Source organism: Bacillus rossius, chromosome 1 (genome assembly GCF_032445375.1).
Source record: "Bacillus rossius redtenbacheri isolate Brsri chromosome 1, Brsri_v3, whole genome shotgun sequence".
NCBI classification, from domain to species: Eukaryota; Metazoa; Arthropoda; class Insecta; order Phasmatodea; family Bacillidae; genus Bacillus; species Bacillus rossius.
In genome coordinates this window covers 115,618,363-115,638,295 of record NC_086330.1, presented here as the reverse complement: position 1 = coordinate 115,638,295, position 19,933 = coordinate 115,618,363, and the positions used below count along the sequence as shown (strand labels likewise).

General features: G+C 39.9%; 1 protein-coding gene across 2 annotated transcripts in view; it reads right to left on the bottom strand.

The window, feature by feature from the left end:
- The window catches only part of LOC134542734 (glutamic acid-rich protein-like), a 188,536-nt gene extending 182,133 nt beyond the window's left edge, over positions 1-6,403 (bottom strand). The window contains exon 1 of one of the 2 annotated variants that reach the window (XM_063387238.1): positions 6,286-6,403. Coding sequence is in view for 1 of the 2 variants with exons in the window: in XM_063387232.1 (XP_063243302.1) it covers positions 6,153-6,201 (49 nt within the window). In the remaining variant the exon portion in view is untranslated. Of the gene's footprint in view, positions 1-6,152 lie in introns of both variants that reach the window. The other variant, XM_063387232.1, reaches the window with a different exon arrangement.
- Positions 6,404-19,933: the final 13,530 nt, after the last annotated feature.

Below are 19,933 nucleotides of genomic sequence, written 5' to 3'. Positions count from 1 at the left end.
GTGTAAACAGTTTTTTGTCAAGACAAGAAAGGAAGTGTTAATGGACAGGGGTGATGCAACCTCTGGAAACAGGGTATGTAGATTTGTTTGGCCCACTGCCTAGATAGAGGGGTGGAGTTAAATATAGTTGTCATGTTCGATGTATTTTAAATTTGTTGCATTTTTGCCATTTTATGTTTTTCATACTTTTTTTATACTTTGAATATGTACTTTTTGATAATGTTTTGTATTTTCTAGAGTTTTTGTATTTTTTGAAGAATTGTTATAGTATAAAATAGGAATGCACAAATAAGATTTATGACAGCAATGTTTTACAAAATTCTTAAAGACTTATTTGTTCTGAAAAATAAATGTTTCAGTAGTCTTTCATATTTCATCATATTCAAAGCTCTGTAACTTTTTTGGTACTCAAAACTATTTTTTCCTTATAATAGTATCTCAGGAGCTTTATAAATTATATTAGTTTAGATTTTTTAATTTGGTCCCACATTAGGTTTTTTTGCCATGAAAATGCAGTTTTTTTTTTTAAATTTTCCAATTTCAGGAAAAAATTTTACAGTGTAGGACTGTATTATGATGTTTTTGCTGGCACACAAAATGACCATAGGATCACAGGAAAAAAATTCAAGTTGTTCCTCAAATTCCTACATTAATTTTTTAATTATTTAAATTACTAAAAATCGAAGATTTTTTGGTTAATTTCATAAATTTACAAAGTAGTGAAGAGTGAAAAAAAATTCCTATGTCAATAAGCCAAAAAAAGGTGCATTCAATGAGATTTCTGATGATATGTGTACAAGGTGTATAGCTCTTAACATACAAAAGTTATGTCCTATCAAAAAATACCTCAAATGATGGTTTCACACCATACTTTTAAAAGAAAATTAGCTATATTTCAGAAAGTATTAATAAAAATGTAAAAATTTTGAGTTTTTCTTAGGAAAGGTAGTTGTGAACACTAAGTTTCGGGGAAGGAAAAAAACATGCAGCAAATAAAATAAATTTAATTTGTATATTTGTCATGGAATGACCCTACCTTCCACAACATCACAAAATCCAAATCTTATATATAAAATTCTCGTGTCACAGTTTTCGTTGCCATACTCCTCCGAAACGGCTTGACCGATTTTGATGAAATTATTTGTGCTTATCCGGTATCTATGAGAATCGGCCAACATCTATTTTTCATCCCCCTAAATGTTAGGGGTAGTCCACCCCTAAATTTTTTTTTTATTTCCAGTTTTTGGTAGGAAATCACCATGGCAACGGCTGTTGCTTTGTTGATGCTTCATTCGTCTCTATGGCAACGGCTATTTCATTGTTAGTGCAGTCCTCATCACCGTTGAAATTTTGCAAGTACTTTAAATATCAAAAATTGCCCTTTTTTTTCAAGTATATATATTTTACAGACTTGAAACTTCACAGTAATGTTCCTTATGTTACGCAGGATGACATTTTCTGAAAATTAGATCCCATGGGTGGTTAAAACCAGGCAACAGTGGGTACTTTGTCTGCATGAGAACAGGATTTTAATTGTTCATGCCTTCTGCGTCTCCATGGCAACGGGCATCGCGCGGCAGTGGCGTACCCACAAGGAGGGGCATGTATAATGAGCGGCGCAAGAGTGATCTGCCTGTAGACTGCCGTAGCGAAGTACGGGTACATCAGTTGTACGTTGCGTGCACGAGTCGGGAAACCATCGGTGCTATTCATTTTCTCTCCGGTACATTATACAGCATTGTAATAAATTTTCAATATTTACCATTAATGTAAATCGGAGATGTGGCTTCATTTTTTCCCGTTAGTATAGCCGTGCGGAGCCGGGTCGGGCAGCTAGTACACTATATAAATATATATATATACACACACGCACGCACACGTGCGCACACACACACACACACACAAACTTATATGTTGAGAGCCACAAGATCAAGTTGCTACATTAGCACAATGCTACCTGATGTAACCTATAAATGGTAATTTGTTGGAAACCAATAGGAATTAGAAACAGTTTTCAGAGTGAATCAAGGAACATCTTATGGGTTATAAAACATTTTTCAGAATTTTATTGAAGGAAAAGCTGCTATGTTAAAATTTTACATTATGTACCACAAGATCAATGACTACAGGATCAAGAAATAAACTTTACAAAAATAATTTTTGTTAACAATTCATTATCACATATCCAAGTTTATCCCTTCATCCTGATGAAATGATCCTGTGGTAGATGAAGCTTGCCATTTTAGAATTAATGCAGCAAAAGATCCTGGACATAACAAAAACTTAAGATATAACAAAGAATTATGATAGCAAAATGAATAAAAAAGAAAAAATTCCCACTAGACCCAACATAAACTGAGTTGAGATCCAGGATCTTTCGATGTACTAAATTAAAACGGCGATAATTCATAATATACCAATCACCACGTTTCCATGTCGGGTTTAAAACGTTTTAAGAACACTTACCGATTCAAAAACGTCCATGGAAACGGGTTCCAAAACGTTATGAGTTTCAAGGTCGATACACCAAAATTGTGGGATGGAATGGGATTGAGCAGAGGGGAAAATGGCATGGAAACGGTTATCGTATTGGAAACGGATAGAAAGTAAATACGCACAGCATTTGTTACCAATGGCAGTTGTTTATAACACTAAAAAGTGTTTTTTTTTTTTTTTTTTTTTTTTTAAATGACGAGTGTTAGTAGGAATGTGTGGACAACAGAAGAAGTGTTAGTTTTGTTTATAAATTCTATTTTCGTACGGAAAGTATTTCGGACGTAGAAGAATGACAAATCATCTGTTTGTGGGTAAATATGTAGTGTCGCTGTATATGCGAAAAAAAATGCTAAAAATCCGAAAATACTTTTATTCTATGCTCTTTCACTTCCTCTTTTCAATAAACCCGGCGGAGATAAGAAATTCCAAATACTTTAGGAGATATCGAATTTTTATTTTCCATCACAATACCGACCTTTGTTGCTTGTTTACGTTTATGATTTTTTTATTTTCGCGACGTAGGTAGAACGACATCATTTTCTACTAATGGCAAAGGAATTGTAGCCGCCTCTAACGTAGGTGAGTTTTTTCCGTTTCAAATTTTAATGTTTTATTTGTTGCGCAAGTAATAAGTAAAAAAAATTACGCGAGTTCCTACCGTTCATCCTTTGTCCCGGTTTGTTAGGTCAGGTCAGCTACATTATAAATACTTTAAAACTAAACAACCATTAAAATTAATTTATATTATTTTTAATGTCTGCTTAGTTTGAAAGTATTTATAATGTAACTGACCTGACCTAATCGACCATTTTAATTAATTAGGCATTCACGAACGGTAAATCAAGATGCACATAAAGTTCGCCATTCCCGATTACACCCGAACAATTTACCTTCGGCCAACCTCGGGTTTATTTATTAATATTTATATTTCTCTGTTTATTTTAATGTAGCTATACTAACCTAACTAACCGTCCATAGTGTTTTAAAGTGTTTTAATGTAGCTAACCTAACATAACTAGGTAAATCTGTATTGTACGGATTAGCGCCAAAAAAAATCGTACAAATATGAAATAACTTTCATTATATGCTCTTTTACGTCCTCTTTTCAAAACCGCCTGCGGAGATTAAAAATTCCAATTACTTTTGGAGATATCGCCGTTCTTATTTTGCAATACAAGCCCTATGTAATCATTCAACAGACGCCATTTTATATTTTGCCGTGTGTGCGTGAATGCCTAAATAACAGAAATTTTCCATTAAGTAAGGTTAGTTACATGATAAATACTTCAAAATAAACGGAAATTAAAAAATATCAATTAATTTTACTTGTATAGTTTTAAGTATTTATAATGTAACTGACCTGACCTAACAAAACGGGACAAAGGTAGATTAGGTCAGGTCAGCTACAGTATAAATACTTTGAAACTGAACGGACATTAAAAATAATAAAAATTAATTTTAATGGTTGTTTAGTTTTAAAGTATTTATAATGTAGCTGACCTGACCTAACAAACCGGGAAAAAGGATGAACAGTAGGAACTCACGTAATTTTCATTTTACGTGATGTAGTCGTTCAACTACGTCGCGAAGAAAAAAAAAGAAAAAAAAATCATACTTGTAAACAAGCAACAATGGTGAACGCGGGAAGCCTACGATTCACTCATCTTTCTGGACATACCCGAATACTCACGTTGGCAAGCCTTCTTTCAACAGACGAGAGGCAAACGCCCGATCGTGCATCTTCGGTTGTTTTTTTTTGTTTATTGAAAATAAATATGCAACTCATGAAAATTAATGGTCAATTAGGTTATGTTAGCTACATTATAAATACTTCAAAACAATGTGGATGGTTGATTTGGTTAGGATAGCTACATTAAAAATACTGTGAAATCATGTAAACGGTTTCCTAGCGCTGGATAGCTACATATTAAAAAGTTATTTGCTAAGCAACCATAAAATGATTTTACAGTTTTTTTAATGTAGCTATAGTTACCTAATATAACCAACCATCCACAGTGTTTTAAAGTATTTTTAATTACTTCTTGCTAATTTTAAGAAAAGAAGGCTTGCCAACGTGAGTATTCGGGTATGTCCAGAAGGATGTGTGAATCGTAGGCTTCCCTCTAAACGCTGCATCAGTGCACATCATGAAAATTAAAAAATTCCATATCTCCTAAAGTATTTGGAATTTCTGATCTCCGCCGGGTTTAATGAAAAGAGGAAGTTAAAGAGCACAGAATAAAGGTATTTTCGGATTTTTAAATTTTTTTAAAAAAAAAGTCGCCAAAAAATGAATATTAAAAAATTCGATATCTCCAAAAGTAATTGGAATTTTTTATCTCCGCAGGCGGTTCTGAAAAGAGGACGTAAGATAGCATATAATGAAAGTTATTTCATATTTGTACGATTTTTTTTGGCGCTAATCCGTACAATACAGATTTACCCATAACTATTATAATAATATTTTCAGATTTTAATAGATACTCCTAAACAAGCAACAATGTAGTCGTTCACCTACGTCGCGGAAAAAAAAAATCATACTCGTCTCGTAAACAAGAAACAATGGTGGCCGCCTGAATTCACAGGTATTGTGATGAAAATTAAAAATTCAATATCTCCTAAAGTATTTGGAATTTCTTATCTCCGCCGGTTTTAATGAAAAGAGGAAGTGAAAGAGCATATAATAAAAGTAATTTCAGATTTTTAGAATTTTTTTTTCGCAAATACCGCTACTCTACATGTTCAAAATTAAAAAATTCCATATCTCCTAAAGTATTTGGATTTTCTTATCTCCGCCGGTTGATTTGAAAAGAGGAAGTGAAAGAGCATAGAATGAAAGTATTTTCGGATTTTTAGCATTTTTTTTCGCATATACCGTTACCCTACATATTTACCTGTTTGTGTTTATTTACTTAGGTCTATTTGTTTAATGTGAGCCAACATAAATTTCAATTGTCGCCACCCTTATAACAAGCAAATATATTGATCAAATTGAAGTAGTTTTTAACTGGATCTAATTATTGCATGAAAATTGGTATCGTACACAAACTAAAATGGATACCCGAAACGTTTTAAACCCGACTTGGAAACGTGGTAAATGTATACAGTATCATGACATCAGGATTAAGGGATAATCTTGGATATTGGATAGTGTGTGATTACCAATAAATATTGCTAACCAGTTGATACAGCTTATTTTGACATATAGTTCATTATATAACATTAACATAATGTACAATAATTTATAGTGTAACGTGGCAGATACTGTATCAAAATAAAAACTTAAATTTAGGAAGCTTACAGATAAAAAAAATATCATTTAAAAATAATTATGTACATTAGGCAAAAAATATTGTTAACCCGAATTCTGATAAGATATATTTTGTTTATTCAGTGTATTTCAAATATGCCACTGATTTCAGAACCTACCTCGAAAATTATATTTAAATTAATACAACATAGCATGTATAACTGACCCACGCTTATGTCGCCATCATTGAAAGTGCTCAATAACATTAAAGAAAAACAGTAGAAATATTTATAAAAAACAATAACATGCTTATTTAATAATAACAAATAACATAAAAAAATAGCGATCTTCCAAACCACAAATATGTTTCCAAGAATTCCAAACCTAGAATATTCTTAATGGCTACCTGAACAAACGCCGGCTGGCGCCATTTCACTCGACGAAACCAATAACATTAGACCACACAGTCAAATGTGCGAAGCAAATAATCTATATTAAAAACCACTCATTAAAATAAAACAAAATTACGTATCACTGACCTGAATGATAAAAATTAATCACTGCAGATAAAATTTACGGAATTCTTTCAGCAAAGCAACGCCGAAACGACCAATATCATACAGTTATCAATCCCAACATGGAGGAGAAGAGGTACAACCAGGAAGGAAATCATCAGTGTTAACATAAAAACCATTTTAATAAGGGCGCTCTAAGTAGGTAACATTAGAATAAAAAATTAAGGTATATACAATAAAAAAAATATTTTAATAAAGTAAGTGCGTAATATAATTATGTTTGTGTATTAATTACATTTTCTATTCAGTTATTTAAGATCAGATAACTAAATATTAATTTAAATACCTCATAAATAAAATTATTTAAACAATAAATGGTTCTGAAACGAATATAACCGGGTGGTAATAACTTGAAATAAAAACAGGAGACTAAAAATGTTTCACTAAATACATAAACACGTGTAAAATTTTATTATTTGTAATAAACACTGTATGCCTCTATTAGTGTTTTCGTACAGAAAAGATTCTAATAGAAATTATGTTTGAATACAAAAGCAGCAAGTAAGGAAGTGTTTAAGAATAACCGAAACAATGATACTTCATAAGAGCATCTCAAATTTACTTTATGATAATATAAGTTCTTTTATTCTGACATAAAACTTACTTTCGCTCCAGTATATATGTATCGTCAAGCGGGGTGACTACGGCCACAGGGGTGACTATGGTCAAAGCAAAGATAATTCTTAACATTGCTCCTATCCTACAAAAAATTACACTACTAGCAATAACTATATTTTTTACAGGATATATGAACATATTGAAATATAACAGGAGAATGTTAACTTAAACTTTGCCAAAAATATTTTTTTTTTTGGTCTAATTTTTTGTACTGGGAAATTTTCCCCTACATAAATGTTGGCTAAACTGTTTAACACAGCTGATCAGTGTCATGTGGTATAGCAATAAGAGTACTTGTGTAACCTGCACCAAGATTTCAGGATTGCAGGTAAGTAAACATGTGACGCCGCCGTCAGTGCTCCCTCTGAGAGCACAGGCCGTTATGTGTCCTCAACACCTGATAAGTGCCGCGCCCCGAACGCGCCCGCGCGCGCAACGTAGTGCAGTGCCCCGAACGGCGTGACGTCAGTCACGGCCTCCTACATGTGCAAAGCGCCCGGCCGGGTGTGGCACTGCGCAAGGGTATTGTTATTCATGCATTCGAGAATATAAACAGAAACTAATAAATCTAAAACCATCAATAATCAATGTTAATGTTATTATCATTTTATAAAGAGTTATAATTCACAAAACTGGCCGAAGTCATCTTCCCGCGCTCCGCAGTTTTTCCCGCGGAATTTTCCCCCTCCCTGGCCCCGGCGGCCAGGGAGGTTAGTCAGTCGCCATCCAGCACTCGCCCGGGCCGGCAGCCCACGCACGGGGAGCCTTCAACTTTCGCGCCAACATCGTGTAACTGCAATAGGTAATTATAGCCAAACCGTTTTATATCAGCTCCCCGGTCGGCCCAAATCGGCCGTTAGCAACCTCGCGCTGTCTATTAATAAAATGTGTATCCCATCAGGGATTTTTATATTTTACGTAAGCAATTAGGTGATCCTTCGTGGCACCTGCGCCTCACGCTATAACGTCCCACCTCGGGACATAGTTCTTTGCCCACGCAGGGTGGCACTGCGCCAAACGCGACCACAAACATTCGGACGAGTCATCAACTGGGACGTGTCACGGCCACGTGTGTGATATCGTACCAGATTCCACCGTGTCCGTTCCCAGCTTAACGTGGCCTTCGCCACCCCGCGGACTAGCCGCTTGTGCATATCCCCCTGTGCGGGACTAATCACAGTAATTTAGTGTAACGTGTTTTCATAAGTATGTTCGCAGGACCTGCCGTCCTTTTAGTGTAATGTGTTTTCATAAGTAAATTCGCGGAACCTGCCGTCCTTTTAGTGTAATGTGTTTTCATAAGTAAATTCGCGGGACCTGCCGTCCTTATAGTGTCATGTGTTTTCATAAGTAATTTGCGGGACCGATCGCCCTCACACCTCACGTCGCGTCCGCGTACTCTCGCAGAAGCCATAACGGGTTCATCGTGCGCGGAGCTTAGGTCGACGATGAAGCGGCCAGTTACATGAACGTGTGGCATGTAGACTGTGCTACGCAATAAAACGACTACAAGTACGTGTGTGTTTCATTAATAAGGCGTCCTGGGAGGCCATAACAGCCCGGGGAGTCCTTTGTCGCCGCATCCCTGCCTGCAGCCACGAGGCCAGGAACCCCACCCTTGAGATTCAAAATTAACCCACCAGTTTAAATTTACATAAATTCAGATCAAGCAACGGGGACGGCGTCACATGTAAGCATTTATTTTAAAATTGCTGTTTGCCATTAATAATTCTAATCAATAGTGTAAATACAAAATAATTTGGGGTTACTATGGTCATTTGTTAATTTTCATTATAACCTATAAAACATGCATATTTTTTTAAAAATATTAATGTCTAAGATAGGTAACCTATTCAGAATTAACTAGCAATTAGGCCTAAAATGTATAAAAACAAGAATACAGATACTTGTCACTGTGTTATTTTTATATTATCTGCAGGTGATCGTAATGGTGAGAACCTATCAACGATCCCCTGGGTCGCGATCCTACATGGATTACAGCCCAGAACAAATGGATTCAGCAATTACTGCTGTTAGAAAGGAAATGAGCATAAGGACAGCTGCCGAAAGATACAAAGTTAAAAGGGAAGCGTTAAGGAAAAGATGCAAGAACATGGACATGAAGAGACCATGTGGACAGACAGTATTAACGGAAGCTTAAGAATATTTGTTGTGTTCTTACACCACCCAGCTTGCTGAATGGGGCTTCCCAATAACCTCATTTGAGTTACATTTGCTCATGCGATCATAATTAAAAAGGCAGGGTAAAACAATCACAAAGTTTTCTGATGGGTGTACCCCAGGAGTAGAGTGGGCTCGGTCGTTCATAAAACGCAACAGTGAAAAAATATGTTCCCGCATTGTCTCAAACATCAACCCCAAACGTTCTCAGTTAAATCATGAAGATGTTAACAACTATTTTGACAATATGGCAGACATTAGTGATATTCCACCTGACAATCTAATTAATTTTGACGAAACAAATTTATTGGATGATCCGGGTAGGTTAAAGTGCATTGCTAAACGCGGAATGAAGTATTTTGAGAGGGTCCTCGCATCAACCAAATCTTCAATAAGTGTCATGTTTGCTGCCTCGGCTTCTGGGCGACTCCTCCCACCATTTGTAGTGTACAAATCCGAGCATGTTTATGATTTGTGGGTGACAGGTGGTCCATCAGGAACAAGATATTCATGTTCAAAAAGTGGATGGTTCGACACAACAACATTTGAAGAATGGTTTTTCACCATACTTCTCCCTTACATCTGGAGAATTAATACCGGTTCTAACAACCAGAAGTTTGTTGTCATTGGTGATAATTTATCATCACATTTCTCACCAAACGTGCTAGAAGCTTACAAAAATAACAACATAGCTTCCAAGTGCCTGCCACCTAATTCAACACATGTTTGCTAACCACTGGATGTGGCCTTCTTTGCTCCACTCAAAAGGTATTGGAGGGAAATACTTACTAATTTCAAGCAGAGGAACTCGGAGAAGACTATGTCAATCACCAAGGCACAGTTCCCACATCTGTTAAATGCCCTAATGGACAAAATTGCTCCTACTGCTAATAAAGCACTGCAGGCAGGATTCCGAAAGTGTGGGCTGTTTCCACTAAATCACAATGAATTCCTTCGAAGTCTGCCAGGTGGGAAAGGTAATGACTCCACTCTGAGTTTATCTCCATCAAAAAACATGTCTGAAACAGTTTTGGAGTTTCTCGAGGATATGAGATATTCCAGACCACAAACAACTGCAGGTAGGAAGAAAAGGTTCCGTGTAGAAGCAGGGAAAAGTGTTTCTGTTGCTGATGTACCACTCAAGGAACCAATTATTGATGCTGAATGCCCATCAACAAGTCAACCACCCAATAATAAAAGAAAAAGGAATGATAGCTTATCTTCATCAGAGGATGGATGTGTTCAGTATGCAGAGAGTGATGTATAAACATTGGAAGTGGTTAGACAAGATCATGTGCAGAAGGAAAATGAAAATGAAGATTATTTCTTGACGGGTGTTTCAGAACTTCAAAAAGGAACTTGGGTATTAACTGAATTCGCAAGCAAGAGAATCTGTAAACATTTTGTCGGCAAAGTAACCGAATCTACAGACTTGGAACAGGAACTGATCGTGACTTTTCTTAAAAAATCTCGAGGGGCTTTCTTTATTTGGCCAGACAAGCCAGATGTTTCTGTCATTGACAAAGCACAGGTAATCAGAGTTCTTCCTGCACCAGTTGAAGAGAGAAGAGGCAGGTTAATGTTTCATGTAACGTTTGATAGCTTTAATGTTGGTTAAACTGTTTAACCGAACTTGTGTTTTTTTAGTGACATTGTTGGAGAATTTACAAATTGGTTGGCAAAATGAACAATTATGGAACTGCATGTAACATAACTATGGGTACCATAGATATGATGCCCTATTTAGGACTATTTTATATAGGTATATAATTCTTGTGTATTGCTATGTATTCAATATTTTGTGTGACCATATTCACCCCTTTAAAAATTCACCATTTTCAGAATGTTTTGCATTGGTGACTATGGTCACAATGTATTATTTTTTTACTTAAATATATAGGTTCAAAAAAATTCATGCAAATAGTATTTTGAAAGCCAGAATCAAGTACTGTGTTGTACAAATTTTTAATGAAATATATAATTAAATACAACAAATCTGGTATGAAAAAACCATTAAAAGCACCATAGTCACCCCGCTTGACGGTAATCATTATGTAGCATTCAGAGGTACATAGCCTAAAAGGGAACCACACATAACTTAGAAAGTCACAACTTAGAACTGTCATAACTTAGAAAACTTGGAAAAATCCACGTAACTTAAAAACACACAACTTAGAAAGATCATAACTTAGAAACACACAACTTAGAAACACGAAATGCAGAACCACAAAACTTAGAAATGTCGTAATGTAGAAAGTCACAACTTAGAACTATCACAAGTTAGAAACACACAACTTAGAACTGTCATAACTTAGAAACACGCAACGCAGAACCACACAACTTAGAAACGTCGTAGCGTAGAAAGTCACAACTTAGAACTATCACAAGTTAGAAACACACAACTTAGAACTGTCATAACTTAGAAACACGTAACTTAAAAACACATAACGCCGAATCACGTTACTTAGAATTTGAATGAGAAGGCGTAAATATTTTGAAAGGACTGTAGTGAGAAATATTTTTGCTTGCATTCCCCGCATTCAGAGCTGCACTCTTGTGGCTAAACAGTTACTTTCGGGTTCAGTTTGGTTCTCTGTGTATAGATGGTGCTGTTAGTTCCACACATAGCTAAATTGACTTCAGCTAATGGTTTGCTCGCCATATCTGAATGACACGTTTATTTTATTCCTGTTTTCATATGATTAAGATTTAATTTGTGTTAGTAAAACAGTGTGTTTTGTTTGTAGAGCTATAATAAATTCGCTGTTGACGGAAATTTAAAACGAAATAAAAATAAACTTGTATTATCTCATTTACTTTCGTTTTTTTTTTCCCTAACCTAACTAATTACTAAGTGTATTTGGGAGGGGTCTGGGTAGGGAAGACTCTAAGTGCGTCTCAGGCCGAAGCTTATATGCTCTAAGCATGCAGGTTATGAACCATGCAGGAGAGGAAGCATGCATCATGTGCTAGGAGGGGATTGGCCAGCCATGGCAACGTTTTAGCCATGACTAACTCCCCTCACTGACTATTCTAAGTTAAAACTAGATAAGTTGGCCCCAGGTAAAACCTGCATAGACACAGGGAAAACCCTGGGCACTGACATGCGGGATGCAAAATTTCATGCATTAATTACAAGCAGGTTGGTTACAGGAAACAGAAGGATGGTTCTGGAAGAAGAGTTGGACAGAGTAGAAAGGCTACTATGCAAATGGGCGGGAGCTTGGACATTTTGTCCGCATTTGGTTTGGTTGGTACTGGTCTTTAGGGGCAACAACATGTTGTCGTTCCCACCAAGCTGCCAGTCAGCTCGCGTACCTAAACTAAAGGAAGGATGTATTGTAATTCTAGTGTACGCACGATGTTGTTAATTGCATTAATTATCGCGAGTATTGGCACTGGGTCATGCTCCGGAACAGACACAGCTCATATCGCCAGTCGCCAGCAGGGCAGTCGGCAGTTAGAGAAACTATCTGATCCGTCATTGCAATACCCTAGCCGCAACATCTACGCTAGTAAGCTACGAATAATTAATTTAAATTGTGTTACCCGCAAGTCGATGAGTCGGGACACACTCTTCAGGTCGCCTGTTGATTAATACTTAAGGCTATAACTTAATAATAATATTCTGAAAATAGTAATATTCTTAAAATTAAATTGGACGAGCTGCCAGAAATACGAGTGTCTCTGTGCGTGCTACAGCATAGGCAGAATTTTCTCGCCAGTCCGCAACCGCAGTGTTGGGGTCTGGCCTCGGCCGCGCGCGCGCTGCGCTGTGATTGGCCGGAGCCTCCAGCCAATCGCAGGCCACTACGGCGGCCGGTGCGCGAGGAGCGACTTCGGTCGTTTATATTTCTGATATACGTCCGGATCATAGTTTCCTAGAGAAGTAATATGTGGATTCAGACTATTTACGCATTTATCATAAAAAGTCTGAGTTGTGCGAATGTAAAAGTCTTGCAAAGTTTCCGATCTGGTTTCACGATGCAATGCTTCGACAGGGCAGTACACTGGGGCATCTGTGGCGATTCGAATGCATCTATTCTGAATTCGCTGTAATTTTATTAGGTGTGTCTTTGCTGCAGTGGCCCATACAGGGGCTGCATACGTGATTATTGGTCGTATGAGGGCCTTGTAGAGCAGTAGGCCGGTTTTGACTCTGCTGCCACATCGTCTACTCATAACTGGATACAAGGAGCACAGTCTAGTCTGAGCCTGTGCTCGCTTAGTGTCAATGTGATGGCGCCATGTTAATTTCCTATACATGTGTACACCTAAGTATTTAACCACATCTTTATGCGGGATGTGTTCATTGAACAGGCTCAGTTGCGGCCTGCGGTCTATTGGCGGGAGGTGTTTACGAGTGAACACAATAGCTTCTGACTTCGTTGTGTTCACTTTAATGTGCCACGTTGTGCACCACTGTTCTATTTCAGTGAGCGCAACTTGCAGCCTAGTCGTGGCCAGCTGTAGGTTGTGTGATCTGCTATATAGGACAGTATCGTCCGCATAGCAGCCTAACTTGACGAGTCTATGTGCGGGGCGTGGCATGTCACGCACATATACATTGAATAGTACAGGGCCTAGGATGCTGCCCTGTGGCACTCCTGCTCTGATCTGTTTTAGGTCTGATGTGGCTCCTTCAGTTGATACTCTGAAGGTTCTGCCTGCTAGGTATGACGTGATTAGCTTGACATAGCAGTCAGGGAAATCAGCTTGGTATAATTTATAGAGAAGCCCTGCATGAAACACTCTGTCAAAGGCTTTCTCTACGTCTAGGAACGTCGCGACAACATAGTCTTGCACGTTAAATGCACTAGTAATCTCTTCAGTGAGACGCACTAGCTGGTGAACGGTCGAATGAGCACCGCGAAAGCCGAATTGCTCATTTGGCAGCAAGTTATTTTCGTGTATGTGGCAATTTAGTCGATGCAATATTATGCTTTCGGCTATTTTTGACACAGTACTAAGCAGGCTTATTGGTCTGTAATTTTGGGGCAGTTTTTTTATCTTTGCCTGGTTTGTGGAAAACTATTACATTAGCTTCTTTCCACTGGGAGGGGAAAATACTGAGCCTGAGCATTACATTAATGCATTCAGCTAAGTATTCCAGGGCTTCATCTGGGAGCTGTTTAAGAACGATGGCTTGTATGCCGTCATTCCCAGGTGCTTTTCGCGGCTTCATTTTCCTAATAGCTCGCTTGATTTCCTGTGCCTGAGTTAATAGAGGCTCAGAAACAGTGGGCTGGCGCAATTTTTCGCGCAATTCGCGGTAAATTTGCGCTGTGTATTGCCTATCGCAAGGCACTATGTTTGGCTGAAAGGCTGTTTCCAGTGTATTTGCGAATGCTTGTGCTTTGTCGAGGGGTTTGAAGACTAGGCCATTATTGGTTTGAAGGGGCGGAATTTTTTCAGATTTGTTTAAAAATCGCTTCGTCATAGTCCAGGCACTCCCGTCCTGAATATTTAAACGAGCGATTTTTGCTTCCCACTGGCTACTTCGCCACAGTGAAATTTCGTCTGAAATAATTATTTGTAATTCATTGATTCTTTGTTTTGTTTGGATAGTGCGTCGTCGTGTGTATTCACGACGCAGTCTGTTTTTGCGCGATATAAAGTCGCGTATGTATACTGGCAGCTCGTCGTGTACTAACTTAACCTCCTTTTCTGGGATGCACTGGCTTATACCATCCTGGATTTCCGCAGTAAATTTAGTTATTGCGGTGTCTAAACTTTCACTATTATTTATGTCCGCGATGTCTGACAAATTTTGCGCGACTTGGGTTTTAAATCCTTCCCAGTCGGCGTGTTTGTAGTCCCGAATTTTACGAGGCGGGTTGGTTTCCGTGTTTGCACTGTCGAAATGTAAGTGAACAGGGAAATGGTCGGACGACATGTCGTGTACGACCTCGAGTTCGAACCCCGAGGTGACACGCTTATTAAGCACGATGTCTAATATGTCTGGCAGCTGGTTCAGTCTGCCTGAGTCAAATGTGGGCTCAGTAGGAGCATGAACTTGATAGTTTTTATCAAGCTGATGCGCATAGAGAAGCCCGCCATTTGCCGTCGCACGCCTGCAATTCCACTCCAGGTGTTTCGCATTAATGTCACCTACAGCGAGGAAGTTCGGAGCGGCCCCATACAGGGCATCCAGATCCGCCACGCTGAGGGACCTACCTGGTGGAGCATACATTGAAATGAGTTTAATGTTTTGTTGGTTAATGTTTAAGCTTATTCCAACAGCTTCTAAATTTTGAAAAATGGGTAGCTGGCATACAGTATGTTTGATGCTACGGTGAACTACTAGAGCTACTCCGCCCCATCTATTGTGCTCTCTATCGCGCCTATAAACTATATAGTTTAGTATTGTCAGTCGGTCGGTCGGCTGCAAGTGTGTTTCGTTAATCGCAGCTATTTTGATTTTATATTTTTCCAGGTGGTGGATAAATTCCGGTAATTTATGTTTGATTCCACGCGCATTCCAGTAGAGGAGGGAGTGTAAACTTAACCTATCGGCCGGGGTTGATACGCAACTCGGGGCCTGTCTAGTGGCTGCCATTGAGCTTGGCAGCCAGTGACTGGACGAAGCCCCTTCATCGCATGGACTTTTTCTGTTAGGGAAACAGATGGGTCGCACCATATAACCATAAGCTGGCACATGGGGACAATTGTGGCCGCCAGATTTTCATCTGTGTTGAAAGTGCGCGACTGCTCGAGCACTTTCTGGAAGTCAGCCATGCCCGGTTTCGAGGCTGGCTGTTGTTGGGGCGCGAGCGGTGCAGTTGGCAGCACTGGAGCTGCGTCTACCGCCATGCTTGTCTCAGGTGCCGGGGTAACCTGCGGCCGGGAGAGCGCGGTCGTGCGCTTCGCCGGGGCTGGCGCAGCCTTGGCTGCCAAGAGCTTATCCTGGGCAGGCTGTCGCGGCCTGTCCTGCCCAGGCTGCGGGGGCCTGTCCTGAGTGGGTCGCGGGGGCTTGCCTTGGCCATTTTTGTGGCCCGTCGGGTGTTTTTTGAACCCCTTCCGCTGCCAGGGGTTGTTCGCCAGCACTGGGTAGTCCAGATCGTTGTAGCTGGGCTCGCAGTGCTGCTCCAGGGGCGCGAATCGGTTTCCACCCGCCTGCTGCAGGTAGTCGCCGAAGCTCTGGGGAGGAGGGTACCTCGGTGGACCCCAGGGGTTTTGCCTCGGGGGGCCGGAGAAGCCCGGAGGGGGCCGTGGCATCGGTTGCGGCTGGGGCTGCATTGCAGCGCGCCTGTTATCGCGCAAGTCGCGGCGAGACTGTTGCTCGCGCTGCTTGCGTACCTGGGGCGGAAGGTGCCTGCGGGTCTCTTTTTTATATATCTGGCAGCCCTTGTAGTTTGCGCAGTGTGCCTCCTTACAATGCGCGCACTTTTTGTACTCCTGGTTGCCCCCATTGGGGCAGTCGGGAGCGCGGTGTGGCCCGCTGCACCACCGGCACACAGGGGCCGCGTGGCAGGCCTTGCCAACGTGGTTGTAGCGTTGGCAGACGCTACATTGGGAGGGGCCTGAGGGGCGACGGTATTCGTCGACACGCACGAGCATGCCGGCGAACTCCTTGAGGCCGTAGATGCGCTCAGAGTCGCAGCTCTGAGGCACCTCTATCACTAGTGCATCGCACTTTTCGCGTCGCTGCCGGTTCTCCAGGAACCAGTGGTTCTGGACCGGCAGATTGAGTGAGGTGAATTCCTCCTGGAGGAACTCAGATGGGGTGTGGCGGTGCACTCCGCGCAATACAAATTTCTTCGGCACTTCGTCCTGCTGAAGAAGGACGGAGTGCTGGGCGCCGATAGCCTGCAGTGCTTTGACTGCCCTGTGGTAATCGGGGACTGAGGCCACATTGACCTGTATCTCGTCTCGGCCGCGGTTCTGGCAGGTGAATTTTTCCTGCACGGCCTGTTTTAGGGCGGTGTACACCCTTGGGTACTGGTGCCCCTGGTCGAGGAAAACGAACAGAGGCTTGATTCGCGGCGCCCTCTTGGGGCTCTCGGTCGTGGTCGCGGTTGGATGCTGAGGGCGGGGGGTGGGGCCCGCCTCGTCGTCGCTGTTGCCCGCACCGGACACCTCCGTGTGCGGACGCTTGGCACGCTTGCCAGTGGCCACTGACCAGCCGCTGGAATCGTCGTTGTTGCTCGGCCCTGAAGGGGCCTCGCTAACTGCCATCTCGACAGTATCACTCATTGACCTGACTCTCGGGTCCACCCACTGACCGTCCCCCGGGGCTAGTTAGCCGGGTTCAGGCTAGGCTATAGGGGAGCTAGCTCCCCGGGTGTTGCCGAGTTGTTGGGCGTCACACACTTACTCCTGGCGCAGCTTACTCTTACCGCCTGTGCGCATGTAGCACACAAGCACCTTTCAAAACCGCTGGGTAGCACTAAGAAGTGCTAACCACAGCTTGGGCATCGACGATCTATAAGTTCACGGCGAGCAGCTCCGGGACACGTCTGTCCACCCTTTCCATTTACTTTCGTTGTAGCTTTCAATATATATACTGTATAGAAGTCGCGAGTGGATAGGATTTACTCTACGTTTTTCAGAGCAGCTTGGGAACTTCACCGCTGCAGTGCGCTGCCGTAACGCCCTGTATCGTCTTAGTTGTTATCTACACGTTAGAGCGCAGCACTGTCGCCCGCTGTCATTCCCCGCACCCCTCATCCATCATTCACTGCAGCTCATCGTCGTTCAACGGGAGGGGGAAGGGGTGTTTGAAGAGTTCGTCACTTGTCCGCTAGGGACCACCACAAGTCGATGCCCTAGAGATGGTGGCGATTGCGGCGGTGAATTAACCAACTACCTCAAAACCGTATTAGAAATTTTAACCTGGGCTGGCGACTTCTATACAGTATATATATTCAAAGGTTGTAGCGTCATTAGGTATTCTTCTCTCGAAGGTTACATTAGTGTCTTTTATTTAATATAAAATTTTTACAGTTTTTTAAATGTAGCGATAAACATAATCTTGAGAATATAAATACAGAATGTATGTAAAATAATCGTTAAAACTGTAATAAGTGATAAATCACGTAATGTAGAGAAAGCAGAAACATTAATGTTCAGACGCAGGGTAGTTATTAAAATCTTTTTAACACATTTTGAGATAAAACGCTTTAAAAATTTTATATATGAGGAACATAAATATTTAATTTTTCCATTTCATAAAATTTATATCAAGGTACTATTTTCCTGTTGTTTTCCGGGGCAGTACTTCACAAGCAATGTTTACTGGGGATGCAGAAAACTTTTGGCCAGACAGCTGATTCCAACATGACGGCAAGGTTATAGGAGAGGTGGTAAAAAAAAAAGATTCATGAAATGATTTCGAACATGAGCTTTCGCGTTTTCGCTACCTCGTTGTATTATACGTAGTGCATTTCCGAGTAACACTCTTTACTTGATGTGAGATAATGAGGTATTTTTACGGGAATTAGGTTTTAAATTTAAAAGTATATATTTTTTTTACAATTTTTTTTCTTTGTTACTTTAGTTAATTTATTCTTTGCCTAACCTATTTTCATAGTTGTAAAATAAAATTCGATAACTATTTTCCTTTAATATACCTATTAATATTTTTTAATGAGTTACCCGTAGTTATTTATAACTATTTTTGACTAATATTATAAAAAAAATTCAAGGGTATTTTCCGTTTATATATTTATCATTACTTTGAATTAGTAACAGTTTAGGAAAAATTGCTGTTTCTTTTCTTCGGCTCGTAGAAGTTTCAATCGAGTTCATATTTCAGCGTGACTCATGTAGCTGAAAATGCCGGTCGATCTGCTTGGTGTGACCTGCGTTATGCCCTACGTCTAAATCAGAAATTTTACTATCTTTCGCGGACTTTCTCTTCCTTCACGTAAGATTGCAGAGTATTTTGTCTACAGACTTTTAAGTTTCCAATGTCTTAGTAAATAAGTTGAAATGTACGTACTACGGCAGCTCCCCCCCCCCCCCCCAATTTTTTTATAGTAATGTCAACAATATATGTACGGTTTTTCATCAATTAATGATTACATTATTTTTGATTTCGTATTTCGCACAATAAACTTTAAAATTTAATGTTTCTATGAAAAAAAATTCCTTTTATTATTTACTTTACTCTAAAAGTAAGAACTGTGTCAGGTGTTTTGGACGAAAATTTTAAGCTCTATTGCTTGCAACCAGATAACTATTTACTGTACTCGACTTTGAATTAACACTTTCACTAATTCATTGCCAAATGCGAGTAGGTTTAGTGGAGAGGCATTATTCACAAATGAGTTAACTAATTGTTTTCTTGAGAAAAATGCTGTGACACAATTACTTAATTGAATGTCTGTGGTTGGTTATGTTATGTGTAGACCTACATTACATTAGTCTGTGGCTTTTTGCCTCATAGTGCTACACTCCATTAACTAGTAATTTTAACATATTCACTTGTGTTGTTTTGTCATATTTTGACTCATTTTTTTTGCAGCTGAAATTAACAGCAGGGCCTTTCCCTTGAAACACACAAAACTCCTTTTGATATATTTTTAAAGAATTCTTAACAAAAAAAGTATTTATAATTATTAAGAAGTCACGCCAGTATGCATTCAAAATAAACTTTTTTTTTTCTAGCATTCCGTATGAGAAGTTTATAAATGTATGTCCGGAAACTGAAGTCGGTGCGTGGTGTGTTTGGAGTCCGCCATCTTGGATTGTGACATCATGGCGGCTATCTTGAATGACCTGGACTATGATCTCGCCGCCATATTGGAATCCACCATTTTGTTTCTGAAACTTTCCACCATCTTAAAATCGAATGCCCCAATTCGTTACG